Source organism: Cannabis sativa, chromosome 6 (genome assembly GCF_029168945.1).
Source record: "Cannabis sativa cultivar Pink pepper isolate KNU-18-1 chromosome 6, ASM2916894v1, whole genome shotgun sequence".
Taxonomy (NCBI): domain Eukaryota; kingdom Viridiplantae; phylum Streptophyta; class Magnoliopsida; order Rosales; family Cannabaceae; genus Cannabis; species Cannabis sativa.
In genome coordinates, this window is record NC_083606.1 from 8,009,776 (window position 1) to 8,024,736 (window position 14,961).

Below are 14,961 nucleotides of genomic sequence, written 5' to 3' on the forward strand. Positions count from 1 at the left end.
AAAATAAGGCCTTTTTGGTTTCACTAGGGCAACCCGTCCAGAAAAGGACAGACTTAATAGAATGTATCTGAATGCCCTCACGGGGTAATCCAAAACAGGCAGTCAGCGCTGATTAGGTGCTATCCTAAGTGGCACCCTTCTAACACTAAATTCCACAAAATCAGAAGTTTGTTCCCTTCGTCAAACTTGGAAAAGGCGCACAACACATAAAGCTACATACCTTTTGTCCAATATCCATTACCCTCCCATTTACAATACAATGTCGACAGCGCATGCCCACCTGTTACCATCAAATGGTACTACTCTGCACGGACGATGATTATCTCTTAAATTAAGCCTCTCCTATTCGGCCAAAAGTCAATATTATAATGTATTTTACCTCATCAGTAAGCTTAAATCCATGTGTAAAACCCTAACAGGTTCGGGTTTACCCAAAAACCCAGTCTCAACCTATAAATACTTAAATAGGGTTTTACCCCTTTACGCGAAGGGTTACAAATTTTTGGGTGAAGAATTTTGGCTAGAACCCCTATTGAAATTTGGCAAGAACACTTGTGTAAAATACTCCATAGCCAAAGAGCTTCAGTAATATTGACTTGTGGACTAAGGCTCATTAACGCACTGATCATGTAAAAATTATTGTCTTCTTTACTTTAAAATCATCTTTTCTTAGCTTAATCTTTTATTAATTCAGTTTCTAAAAAATTCGATAATTATTTTGGTGATTTAATTAAGATCAGAGGAAAGTATTCTCCATTATTCTCATCTACAATAATGGTTGCAACCTGAAACACAATGGTTAAACCCAACACTCATCAAGACCGTGAAGATGATGTTGCTAATGTTATAAACTGACCCCCACTGACGGACGTTTAGGCAAACATTGTGAGGGATGGTGAAGCATCAGAGATGGCCAGTCGTCCACCTCGAAAAGGCCAACAACTAAAAGAACCTGTTAATTAAACTCCCCTCGAAGAGGAAAATAGGGAAGGCCCTGATGAGAATGAGAAGGAGAGTTATGACAAAGATTATGACAAAAATCACATGTAAGAGTACTATGAGAAAGACCCTGAGGTGGTGAGGTTAAGGTAATTAGTAGCATACCAACAAAGACAAATGGCAGAGCAGCAAGAAGCTACATGTCAAATACAAGGTACCCTCTTATAGCTTCAAAACATGGTAGCAAAGGGGAACCTCAACGTTAAAAACCCACAAGTGGGAAAGTTTAACCATCTCAGGGCTAGACTAATCCAACAAACGACAAGGGGTAGGCCAAAATGGCTGAGCCCCAAGGAGGAATTATCCTTCAAGGCCAATGAACAATGCTCCACGGAATAACTAAAATATGATCGACCCACTCCTGCAAAAAGATAGGACCATTTGAGCCTTAAGGCTACACCGCCTAGTCAATTTGTAGAGCAAAGTTGACTAAAACAAAAGGCCCTATACTCAAGTATTGGAGCGTGTCATTTGGGGAAGGAAAAATAGCCCAGTAATTATGTTAACTAGAGCGTTGAAATAGAGTTCGTAGATCCTAAAGACAATATGTCAACAATAGACCCCAGGGACCAGTTGAATACTAAAAGGGAAAAAGTAAGATGTGAGAAGCCAAACTCTCGTGGTGGAGACCTAAAAAATAATATAAATGACCGAATCTGTGGTTGTAAAGACAACACCAGAAGGTTGAGGATCAAATTGTTGCCTTAAATAAAATCACATATCCACTAGTTCGTAAGCAAAGTGGCAATGTGTCTGATTTTTACGATGAAGACCCCGAAGCCATGCATCAAGAGGATTTTAGAAGCCTTGCTACTAGAACACTCTTGCATGCCCCTGATTAGAACTATACGAAGGTTGGACAAACCCTGGAGGTCATCTATTCGGTATAATAGATTGATGATAGTGGCTCAAGTCATTGATGATTGAAAATGTCTATGTTTCCCTCAGGGTATGTGCCAATGCAAACTACTTTCTTTGGGTTAAGAGCAGCACAAACTGGATGGAGTGTTGCTCCCAAAAGGCACAAGCAAGTCAACAAAACTGAAGCTTTAGTTGGAAATAAGTCAGTCATAGAGCAAAAAGGAGCAACAAAACTCAAAGTTGGAGTGAGCCTCCGAAAAAAGGAAGGACGTGGCATGAACCCCAGTACACAGAATATACTGACTTGAAAGATACTTGTGATAACATTTATCAAGCGACTTGCAACATAGTTCACAATTGAAAGCCACCTTCAATGTACAAAGGAGGTAAAAACAAGAGAGACCCAAACAAGAAATGTGAGTATCATGGTGACATCAAGCATAACATCAATGAGTGTGATTACTTAAAAGATGAGATTGAGAATCTGATTTAAAAATGGTTGTCTTCATGAGTGGGTAAGGATCCCTGTCATAATTTTGGGACAGAGGGTAGCACAAGAAAAATTGATTATTCTTAGACATCACGGAGCGGCTTACCAACAAGCTCTGGGAATACAACTCTTGGACTGAAAAGCCCATATCCATTAGGTATAGCTCTGCCACATGTTGACAGTCATGTAGCAACCATCTATGTTGTGCCTCATATTGTCAGTATTACACGAGTGGATAAGGATCCCCGATCATAATTTTGGGACAGAGGGTAGCACAAGGGAAATTGATTATTCTTAGACATCAAGGAGCGGCTTACCAACAAGCTCTAGGAATACAACTCTTGGACTGGGAAACCCATATCCACCAGGTATAGCTCTGCGACATGTTGACAGTCATGTAGCAACCATCTCTAGAGGGCCTCATATTGCCAGTATTACAAGAAATTTCTTGAAAAGATATTTGAACAAGTTAGAACAAGAAAGGAAGTGTGCACCTTGGTACAAACACCTGGACAAAGGCCGCGAATGATGAATCTTCCTATCACTTTTATAGAAGAAGATGGCAGGCATGTGCATTTTCCCCTCAACGACCAATTGGTGATCGAGGCTCAAATCACCAACAAAAGAGTATCCCGGATACTGATGTACAATGGGAATTTTGTCCACATATTGTTTAAAGCTACATTCCAGGAAATTAGGTTAGTTAAAATTAACCTTGCACCTTGCCCAATCCAACTTTAAGGCTATAATGGAGATTCTTTACTGCCCATGGGGAAGATCCAACTCCTAGTCGTCACTCTAAACAAGGGTATCCATCAAATATTTATGCATGAAGTTCCCAAGCTATAATGGAAGTATTGGAACGGTAAGGGGTGACTGGAAAGGTGCACGTAAGTGCTATAGTGTCTCCACCAAAGCAGTTTTCATGTGAGAGAAGAAACTGAGGAGCCAAATCATGGAGTACCAATCCACCCGACACTAGGGGTGGTCTAGGAAGAAGATGAGTTAGATCTTTTAGTGGGAGTCGAAAGAATGATTGATCCCATGGAGGATGTGGAAGAGGTCTGTATCAATGACACATATCCCACTAAAGTCATGAAAGTGGGACAAAACCTCCCTCCAGTGGTGAAAGAGCACATGGTGGCCAAAGTTAAAGCTAACCAAGATGTCTTGGCGTGGAGCCATGCAGACATGATGTGGATCAATTCCCATGTGATTTACCTTAAACATAGACCCAGATGCAGACCCTACCCGACAGAAGTGAAGACCATTGGATTTGGTATGATTCGTGGCAGTAAAAGTAGAGGTCTAGAAGCTTACCTCGATCCAGTTCCTATGGGAAGCATTATACCCAGTTTGGTTGGCCAACCCAGCCTTGGTGCCAAAGCCAAATTGGACATGGAGGATGTGCATCAATTTTATAGATAACAACAAAGCTAGCCCAAAAAGACTGTTTCCCGCTGCCGCAAATAGATCAAATGGTAGATGCCACACTCAGATACAAACTTATGGGTTTCATGTAGCGAGCACTCTAACTATAAATCAAATAAAGATGCATGTACCGGATCAAAAACATACAAGTTTCAGATAAGGGTGTGTACAACTACCTAGTGATGTCTTTCGGGCCCAAGAATTTCAAAGCCACCCACCCGCGTCTTGTGAATTGGATATTTAAAGATGTTTTGGTAAATAATACATGGAGGTGTACGCGGACGACATGCTGGTTAAGTCCAAGGAGCATGGAGATCACTTAGAAGAAACCTTTTCAATAATTTGGAATTATGGGATGAAACTAAATCCAAAGAAGTGCACCTTTGGAGTTTTCTCAGGAAAGTTCCTAGGTATCATCCTCAGCTCCCGGGGCATCGAAGAAAATTCAAAGAAGATTAGAGCTCTCTTAGACATGTCTTCCCCAAGAAAGCATAAGGATGTCCAAATTTTAATTAGAAGGATTGTTGCACTCAACAGGCTTGTGTCCAAAGCCACTAATAAATGCATTCCATTCTTTAACATTCTCTGTGGGAGTAAAAAGTTTGAGTGGACTACTAAGTGCGAAGAGGTCTTTTGGAACCTAAAGGAGCATCTGGCAAAGGCTCCCATCTTGTCAAAACTGGGTGAGGGGGGACTGTTGTACTTGTGCTTAGTCATGTCCGATCATGCTATCAATGTTACACTCGTGCGTGAAGAAGGAAGGGTCCAACTACGAGTGTATTATGTAAGCAAGAGACTCTTGGGCATGAAGTCCAAATATTTAATGATTGAAAAGCTTTCTTACTGCTTACTAATTGCCTCCAGGAAGTTGATACTGTACTTTCAAGCCCATGCCATTAAAGTATTAACAAATCAACCTCTCCAACAAGTTCTTCAGAAGTTAGAGCCCTCAAAAGACTATTAAAATGAGCTACAAAAATTAGCTAATTTGACATCCAATACCAGCCCAAAATTTCAATCAAGGGTCAAGTTGTAACTAACTTTATTTTCGAGTACACCAAGATCGATGACAATCCAGAAGAACCAGCTCTAGGGTTGGTAATCTAGAAAGTTGATGTGGACAGAGCCTCAAATGAAAAAGGTTCTGGAGTCGAAATTATTCTGATCTCCCCTCAAGGACACCAGCTCCAAAGTGCCATTCCTTTTGAGTTTTTCAGCTTCTAAGAATGAAGCGGAGGATGAAGTGATTATAGATGGATTACATCAAGTTAAAGAAGTCGGAGCTGAAAATATTAACATCTACAACGACTCTGAGCTGGTTGTGAATCAAGTGTCGGGATAATATCAAACAAAGAGAAAAAATATGGCTGCATATGTCTCCATACTTACAAACTACTTCAAGGCTTCAAAAGGTATATAATTATGCTGATCCCCAAAGACTAAAATGCCTTCACGGACATGTTAGTCAAGCTAGTCACATATCTGTAAATTGAGGCCCATGGAGTAGTACTAGGTTCTTGCTTACTCATGCCTAGCACCAAGGCACTGGGGTAAGCGTAAGCAATCATTTAATCTCTAGGATGTGACCCATCCTAAAATTTTTAACTTCCAAAGAGATACCCACAGATAAAGCCACCATAAATTGAGTTCAATACCAGGCTCGTTGATACGTAATTCTAGACAGAAGGGCAGAGATGGGAGCATAAATAGGAGTAGAGATGGGGTTGGGGTGCATTCCTTTCTCATTACCCACTCAATTTTTATATCTAAATTTGTGCTTCAATGCATAATTATAAAACTTGATACAAAATTTAATATTTTTTATTAAATGTATAGAAGAAATAATAACTTTTTCATTATTATTATTTATTATGTAAAATAAAAAAAATATAAATAATTCTTCATTAATGTTATAGTTAAATATATTAATGAAATAATAAAAATGATAGATAAAAGACATAATAAAATTGTAAGGTGATACAAATTTTTTATTACTTTTTGACACAGCATTAGAGTACATTTTTACCATAAGTGAGTTATATTTTAGGAGATGCTCTTAGACCATCTCCAATGGAAGATCTAAAATTTGTACTGAATTTGACACAAAAAATGAGTTTGTGCTATATTTAGCCCACTATTTACAATTGTGCTCCAATGCACAAAATGTAAAATAAAGAAAAAAAACAATTAATTATATTGATGGTTATTTCATATTTTATTGAGAATATACAAAATTTATTATTTTTTAAATAATAGTAATATGGTAAATAAAGTAAATAAAGTTTAGTGAAAGTCAATGAATTACAATAGTTAGTGACATTATAGTAAATAAAAAAGTAGCATTTATTGTGGGCTAAATTTAGCACAATGCTATATTTGGCACAACTATTAACATGTGTCAAATTTAGCGTACTTTTTAGAACACCATTGCAGTTTTTTAGGTATGCTAAAATATATTAATATACCACCTTTTTTTGCAATACATTGGAAGTGCTCTTAAAATCTTATTTTACATTTAAACATAATTACAAATATTATGCTAAATATAACATTGTTTATTCATTTTTTTTTTACCAAATTTATGACAATGTTTACATGTATGTTGCATTTGTTTATGTATAGATAGAATAAGTGTTTTTATGGAAGCATCCGAGTGGATATACGACATGTCGTTTTGAACTCATTTCTCCTCATTATCTTTTGTCACCAGCAAAAACTTCAGTTTGCTTCGGAGAGAGCTAACCATGTCTCTACTTCTTCCCTCCAAGCTTTTCTGCCTCGCTCCTCTTCGAAACGATATCCCTGGACTCTACTGTCCTGGCCGACCTCTACTTCATACTCGTAACCAAACACTACGAATTGTCTGCGCTAAGAGAGCCGGTAAAAGGAGATACCCCTCGGAGAAGAAGAGGCTGAAATCCAAGCAGAAGGAGATATTAGCCCAAGTTAAGACCAGAAACAAGTTTGAAGGTTTATGGAGGCTATCCAAGCTCGGAGTTCCCGTCCATAGAGACCCGGGGAAGGACTTTCTTGGTGTTTCGGAGGGATTGCTTGAAGCCATTGCTAAAGTTCTTGAATTTCCGGTAATTTCAATTTCAAGTTCTGTCTGTCTGTTTTGTGAGAAGATTTAGATGGATTAGCGTTTTTTATGGTGTGAAGTGTGCTTGATTTTGGGAAATGGCGATTCTTTATTAGTTAAAGACGAAATTCAAGTAGTACTGTATTACGAAACCTGTGCTTAGATATTTATTTGATTGTTATTTTTTGGCGGCAATTGAAGTCCGTAAGCATTTGTTTTCAGTTTACAGCTGAATTCTATCAGTTTGGTCACCTGGAAAATGTAAGAAAAATATTGTATGAACAGAGAGGGAGAATTTTTTCTTCCTAACCAAAAGTTTTATTGACCCTTTTAGGCTGATTGAGCTTTTCAGAATAGTTCCTCATTGGCTTATATATTGTGGGAAAATGTACATGATTCTGATTCCTAGTTTATGAATTTGTTTTGGTGGTGACTTTAGGTGGCTTCGATGTTGCCTGCAGAAGCATTCTCAGTGATTCGGAAATCTTTTGATGCACGGAAGGTTTGTTCAATTGTGCAGAATTATGCTACCATTTTTTTATTTTTGTGCGTTAATCATGTCAGAAATGGAATCTTAAAAATCAGTTTTTTGTTTGAAAAGTATGAGCTGCTAAAACAGCCAAAACAAATATGTATGATAGAACTTGAAGTTAGTTAAGGAACTTTACTAATATGCTTTGTTATTATTTTAGATGCTAAAGGAGCCGAAATTTGTATACGTAGTGGACATGGACGTTGAGAAACTTTTGAGTCTGGAGCCTCGTACTTGGGACTTCATTTCTCAGATGGAGCCTAAAGTTGGGCTTATAGAACATTTGTCTGAGGAAAAAGTAACTGGGGACTTGATCAATATTATAAGAGATTGTACAAGGATCTCTGAAGATACCATTTCAGGAGATGGTGGAAATAAAGATAATTTTGTGGCTAAGGGATCTTTAATAGCGTCGTCCAGAAAACCAAAAATTGCAGTTGTGGGTAGTGGACCATCAGGTCTATTTGCGTGTCTCGTTCTTGCAGAATTTGGGGCAGATGTTACATTAATAGAAAGAGGTCAGCCTGTTGAACAAAGAGGACGTGACATTGGTGCTCTTGTTGTTCGAAAGGTTTTAGAGATGGAAAGCAATTTTTGCTTTGGAGAGGTTTTATACATTAAACTTGACTCACTCTTACTGTATGCCATTCTTTTGTTTTACACTGAGATTTACACTGACTCACTCTTACTGTATGCCATTATTTTGATTGATGATTTCCTTAGGATCTGTGTATTTCCTCAAAATTCTGCTTAGATTGATATGTTTGTTTTTGTTTTTGATATTTATATCACTTATGATTGAGTGATTTATCAAGGACTTATACATGGCAGGGTGGTGCAGGTACCTGGAGTGATGGAAAGTTAGTTACTAGAATTGGAAGAAATAGCGACACTGTTTTGGCGGTTAGCACCTTATCTCTATCTTCTTGAAATTTTGTTATCTACTTCCTTTTCATAGCTTTTCCCGGTAGTTCCACCGAAAAATGTGTGCATCACTACTTGCACTTGAAATCTTACTCCCTCTCACAAGAATTTGATGAATGAACAACAGAATAGACCAATGGATTTTTTTTTTCCCATCTTTAAGTACATTTGATTTACTGAACACTTCATGTACATTACTTTAGCTTTTGTCAGTAATGGTATGGACTAACGGCTTTCAGCAATTATTCTTTTAGGTTATGAAAACTTTAGTTCATTTTGGAGCTCCAAAAGGAATCTTGGTTAATGGGAAGCCACATCTAGGAACAGATAAACTGATTCCTTTACTTCGCAATTTTCGGCAACATTTACAAGATCTCGGTGTGAGTGACATACATGCTTTTTTGGCTGAGTCAAACTTATATTGTCAGAGATATGTTTTTTTCTTCAAATTTGTTTGCTAACTTTTTTTTTTCCTTTTCATAATCACCTTAGGTTACTATTGAGTTTGGGAAGAGAGTGGATGATCTTCTCATAGAGGATGGACAAGTCGTTGGCGTCAAAGTATCTGATTCAAAAGATCAATCACAGTCTAATAGCCAGAAGTGGGGATTTGATTCTGTTGTTTTGGCAGTTGGGCATTCTGCGCGTGATGTTTACCAAATGCTTCTTTCTCATAATGTGGCTTTGGTTCCAAAAGATTTTGCTGTGAGTGTTTTTCTCTTCCCTTCCTTCGGATCTAGTGAGGGTATATCTGGTAGTTAAGGACATTTTATTCATGACATCGGCTTGAGCATTACTTCCTATAAACATACCTTCCACAACTACAAAGATTTGATGCTTTTTCAATGTTGTTGGAAATGAGAGCATTTTAGACTTTAAGCATTTAATAGATGATATTGTATCTATACACCACACCATTAAACAGTAACGAACATAGGGAACTTGAACAAGGTCTTCCGGGATGAATATATTATTAGCCAGAACCACCTTTTGTTTATTTTATTTTTTCTAAAATTGTTTTTGGTATTGAAATATTTCAGGTCCTTTTGTATACTGTATAACTATGCGCACAGAAATCTTGTCAGGTCTTGTAACAGAAATGACTTTGTTTGACAGTGCAAACTGTTGTTTAGATAATGGATAATGATTTTCATACAGACAATTAACATCTGTGCATGCTCAATCAAATATGGTGCGCACTATGCACAACTATAGTGCTAGCAATAGGGAGTAGTGGTGATGGAGAATGCTGTTTTTTTATAATCAAGTGATAAGAAAAGTTTAATCCAGAAAAAGGGGGAAGCTAGTAATTACTTAAGTTAATTGGCATGGTATTGGTTAGTTCTGAGTTATTTTTTAAATTAAAAAATATATATATTATAATGTGATTCTTATATGGCTGAACAGATAGGTTTGCGGATTGAGCATCCTCAAGAAGTTATAAACAACATACAGGTTGGCTATACTATCTCTTTCGCTTTAGATAATTTATCAAAATTTTGTTATGCATGTAAAAGAATGCCTAGATGTATGTATACTTGTCCATGATTAAGTCATCTCTGCCACCTATTCTACTCTTATATCTGTTTTGAAAGTTTTAATAGTTCAAGGCATGAGCAAGAAGGTTAAATCTGCATCCCATTGATACAAGAATTTTTCTTTTACATATCCCAGAAAAGCCTGTAAAACTTATTCAACTCAAGTTTGAAACTGAGTGACTCCTCCCACTACAAACTATATAATATTTTGGAGAGACTTTGGCATAAGTATAGTACTTTTTTTTTTCAAACTGTTTTTCATCTGATCAGAATTCGACAAATTTGTTGTGAAAATGTGTAGTACTCTCGTTTGGCTTCTGAAGTTCGCAGTGGACGTGGAAAAGTACCAGTGGCAGATTACAAGCTTGTCAAATATGTTGGCAGGGAAAACGGTGATGTGTCTGCTGGGGCAACTCGAAGTTGCTATTCTTTTTGTATGTGTCCTGGTGGGCAGGTACCTCTCTTTTCCTTTTAAGAGCCTGCTTTGCAGATCAGTGAAATAGTAAAATCTTTTACCTGAAATAAGTTACAATTTTTTGGAGGGCCAAATAAGGATGTGTTATACTTGACACTGGTTAAAACTCAAGAAGTCTTTTGCTAGCTGTACCTTGTGAATGGACTTCTAGATGACAAGATTATTCATTAATTGGTGTTGATAAAAATGATTAATCTACCTGTAATATTACTGGAAGTAGTAATTCAAATTTGTTATTTGCAGGTCGTGCTTACTAGTACAAATCCTTCAGAAATCTGTATCAATGGCATGTCATTTTCTAGGCGTGCATCCAAGTGGGCAAATGCTGCCCTTGTTGTGACTGTCTCGACAAAGGATTTTGAGTCCTTGAATCTCCATGGTCAACTTGCAGGGGTCGAATTTCAGGTATATCACATGTTTGTTTTTGTTTTCTCTTTTTCTCCTGGCATTTTATCTTTAGCACTTCTGAAGTTCTGTATTACCGTCTTTGCCAATTTATTTCTTCGATAATTCTGGTAATATCGATTGACAATCTTTATGAATTCCCTTGTCTTTGTTGAAGTTCTATTTTCATGATTTTCAGCTATTAATACATTTTAAACACCATGCTGATTTCAATTTCTACTGTTGTGCTGTTAAAAAATTAAGAGGGAATTCGAAAGAAGAGCAGCTATATTGGGAGGAGGAAATTTCGTTGTGCCTGTACAGACAGTAACTGACTTTATGGATGGAAAGTTATCTGGTATGGTTTTGTCATTCCATTTTCCAAAATTGTTTTTCAGCTGCTTGCCTGTTAAAAACTCCATCTATAGGTGGTTGAAGTACTTGTTTTTTGTCTAGTAACATCTATACCGCCATCAAGTTATCGATTAGGAGTGAAAGCAGCAAATCTCCATGAGCTGTTCCCAATTCATATAACAGAGGCTTTGCAACAGTCAATCTCAATGTTTAATGAAGAGGTATGAAAGTCTTTTCTTGCAACTTCTCTTGGCTTACGTAATTCTGTGAACAATTACTGCATAACTTACTTCCAACTTCTTTCATTCAGTTACCAGGAATAATCTCCAAAGAGGGCCTTCTTCATGGTGTAGAGGTAATAATAGTAATTAGTTTATTTCCCCTTCAGTTTCTGATTTTATCATTAAAGTTTTCTATAAAAGATTTGCTATATATATTGATTAACAAACCATTTCTTTTCTTCACTTTCACATGTTAAGTTATGTTCTCTGGAAAAGTTTAGCTGTATTAACTGCCAAAATATTCTCTTCTGCTCCAGACTAGAACGAGCTCCCCTATTCAGATTCCCCGTAACACCGACACTTATGAGAGCACATCACTTAAAGGATTGTACCCTATTGGTGAAGGAGCAGGCTATGCTGGAGGGATTGTAAGTGCAGCAGTGGATGGCATGTGTGCAGGTTTTGCTGTGTCAAATGCATTTGACTTGTGTCATGATAGCATAGAGTCAGTTTTCGGCAAGACTCAGAGTTCTGGCGCTGTTAAATACTAGTAACACATTCAGTCATGTCTCCCGTAGTGGTTCTTAGTAATAGTACCCTGCAAATACAAGCTCCAGCATCAACAAGTTTATTGTTGAAGAAAAAACATGTGAGGTAAAGAATATTTAACCAATACAATTCATTTCGGCTAGGAAGGTTTGATTACTCATCATCTCCTTCTATTCTTATGGCTATGCAGCTTGGTAAAGATTTTTCCCTTAAGCAAGCTTGATCAAAATCTCAAACTAAATGTGACTTGTGCAGCGAGATCTGGCGAATAACATTTCGATTCACCACAGATCGAGTTTTTGTAAATTCAGATGCCATCATCATGTTCATCACTGACCCGATAACACCATAAGTAATTTGCTTCAGTAAGGCTCTTGTAAACTTAAAACCTTATTATGTAGTCTTTAAAACTTACTCAAAAACTTGTGTTTAAGTTAGGAAAATACTACATTACATTACAGTATGCATTCCACATATCTATTTTTTTCTTTTAAAAAAAATGCAATTTTGTACATGAACATAAACCAACAAAGCTTTAGATTTCAAATTAGTTCACTCATAAATTATTAGTTTCTTGTATTTGCATGAAAATACATGAGATTTTTATAGCTAAGAAAAATACCACACAACTTAACATAACAAAAGAATTGCAAACCATGTTGAATGGTAGGAAAGTTTGAGACATAAAACTTATAGTAGAGACCCCACATTGCTCAATGCTCACAAAGAAAAACATAATAATAAGATTTTCTTGTTGAGATCAAATAGAGATACTAGATGTCACATGTGACCAAAAATTAATGAGATTAATAAAAAAAACAATAGACAATATTCAGAGTTCAGAAATCAGAAATCAGAACCATTTTGTTCCATCCATACTGCTAAATCCTTTCTTATATATATATACAATGTCCCCATAGGTATCCAATGTGAACTACAATAATCCTATGAACCAAACAAAAGTACAATCGGTGAGTATCATATTATATATAACAAAGGACACAAAAAATTACCAAGCTGAATAATTTTTGTTTCATATTCATTAATTATTACCTACATAATGAATGAAACAAAAGAAAAATTAATAATACTCACATGCAAGCTGCCACATCAGAAACCTCCAATAATAGACTATTGATTTTATATTAGCTTTAATCTCTTTATTTATAAACAAATTAAATAATTAAAAACATGTTGAAGCAACAAAAGGACATGCAAGGAGCATGGCATATGGATGGGGTTAGAAATGGTGTAAGAAAGAAATAAGAATTATGTCATGTGTTTGTTCCAGCACATGAAGGTTTCTCTTTCTTTCTTTTTTTTTTTTTTTTGAATAATCTTTTCTTTTTATTTAGTTCACAAGCAATTTCATTTTTTATATATGATACAATTATAAATAATAGTTATAATTGCACTTATCCATTGCTTGACTCAAATCAATGTATAATTATTATCTCTATCTTCTTCTAAAATGTTAATTAAAAAATAAGAAAAGAATAAAACTACTAACATGATACCATCTTTAGGAAGATTCATTTGTTGTTATTGAAATAAGTTGAATGGTCCAATTTTATAGCTAAATTCATCTCCCCTACCTTATAATTCATATATTTCCAATATTATTTCTTTTCCTTTTATTGCATATTCATTGGGTAAGGGTAGGTTTTTACAGTAATAATGTAGTATAACAAAATGGTATGTTTTTTTTTTTGATAAAATTTTCTTCTTGTGTGTTACACCACTTTCTAAAGATACTCTAATTTGTAAATTTTGCTCATTTTATTTTATTTTATTTTTGTTTTTATTCATAATTTTATCAATAAATGGGATGGACACATAGTAAATCAAATCCAGAAGAGAAAAAGACAAATGATAAAATGTTCTCATTTAATGACATGACAATAAAAAAACATAATAATAATAATGGTACTACCATTTGCCTACAATAGAAAATCCTGGATTTTGGACTTACTCTTCAAGTTGTATTGTTTCTGACAAATCTGGTTACTTAAGGCCCATTTAGAAACTTATGCTTCTTTTGAAAATAATAATTACACTATTAATGAAGTGTGTCCCAGGAAATGACAAGACACAATATATATATATTTATATATAAAAATAATAAAAAAGAGAGAAAATAAAATAAAATATGATTTGTCCTAATCATAACATGTGCAAGCAAATCAAAAGAAAAAAAAAATGAAAATTTAATTGATTAATGTTTTAAGCTCTAAATTTAAACATTGATTCTTTCTAAAGTATAGTTTTGACTGAATGTTTAATTTTTATTGGTTTGATTTTAATTAAGAAAGAGTCTTTTTGGGACAAAAGTTCTACACAACAGATGGTGTGTCCATCATTGTAGTTTATTTGTTTATTGGTAGGAAAAAGGGGTAAATGGTTATTTATTTATATTGGTGACATAGTAATCATGAGAAATTATTAAGAGAGCTGTCATAGTTGATGCATGCATATATAAAAAGATTGTCTTTTTTTATTTTTAGGAACAATTTTATATAAAATTGAATTGAAGAGTGGGGAGGGAAATTCTTTAAACTTGATCCAAAAATAAAGATGATAAAAAGTTTTTGACTTTGGAGTTGTAAAGTAAAACCTTGAGCATTATACATATATAATTATATAGTTATGGCTGTCTAAAAGACTTTTGACCACCATTTTACATAAAATATATAGTAGTCTTTTTAAAAAGGTCTGTTTTGTTGCATATTATGGGTGAGTAATTTGTAAAATTCCTATCGAGTTTTAGTAATTAGATTAATAATGTGTGTGATTGAAATCTATTAAAAAAAAGAAGAAAAAAAAAATGTTTCAGTAAACTCTTTCTTTGTTTTGGTATTTAGAAAAAAGAATGTAATTTTTTTTTTAAATATTATTTTAAATATTATAAATTATTCGAAAATTTTTAAAAATTTATAACTAATCCTAAATTACTATAATATACGTAACAAAAAAAACTAAAAAATTCTTCTAAATATCAAAACTGTTAGGAAAATTTGGGTGTATTCAATTGACTTAATTACCCTTACATATTTATATATATATTTAAAAAATTATATAAAAGCGTTATTTTTGGTAAAGAAATTTACACTTTTACGATTAAAAT

At 35.0% G+C, this 14,961-nt stretch overlaps 1 protein-coding gene across 2 annotated transcripts; it reads left to right on the top strand.

Annotated features, from left to right (window-relative positions):
* Positions 1-6,463: 6,463 nt before the first annotated feature.
* Positions 6,464-12,409, top strand: LOC115695677 (uncharacterized). 2 transcript variants are annotated; one of them, XM_030622738.2, is made up of 14 exons: positions 6,464-6,864; positions 7,300-7,362; positions 7,553-7,999; positions 8,224-8,295; positions 8,571-8,696; positions 8,809-9,021; positions 9,724-9,771; positions 10,156-10,308; positions 10,573-10,734; positions 10,978-11,071; positions 11,170-11,288; positions 11,378-11,422; positions 11,606-11,942; positions 12,028-12,409. In XM_030622738.2, exons 1-13 carry the CDS (start codon positions 6,526-6,528, stop codon positions 11,837-11,839), a joined length of 2,115 nt encoding a protein of 704 aa, XP_030478598.1. In that variant the 5' UTR covers positions 6,464-6,525; the 3' UTR covers positions 11,840-11,942; positions 12,028-12,409. The 2 variants fall into 2 exon arrangements, with proteins under 2 accessions (XP_030478598.1, XP_030478599.1); XM_030622739.2 differs by having other exon boundaries at positions 12,093-12,409.
* The last annotated feature ends 2,552 nt before the right edge of the window (positions 12,410-14,961 follow it).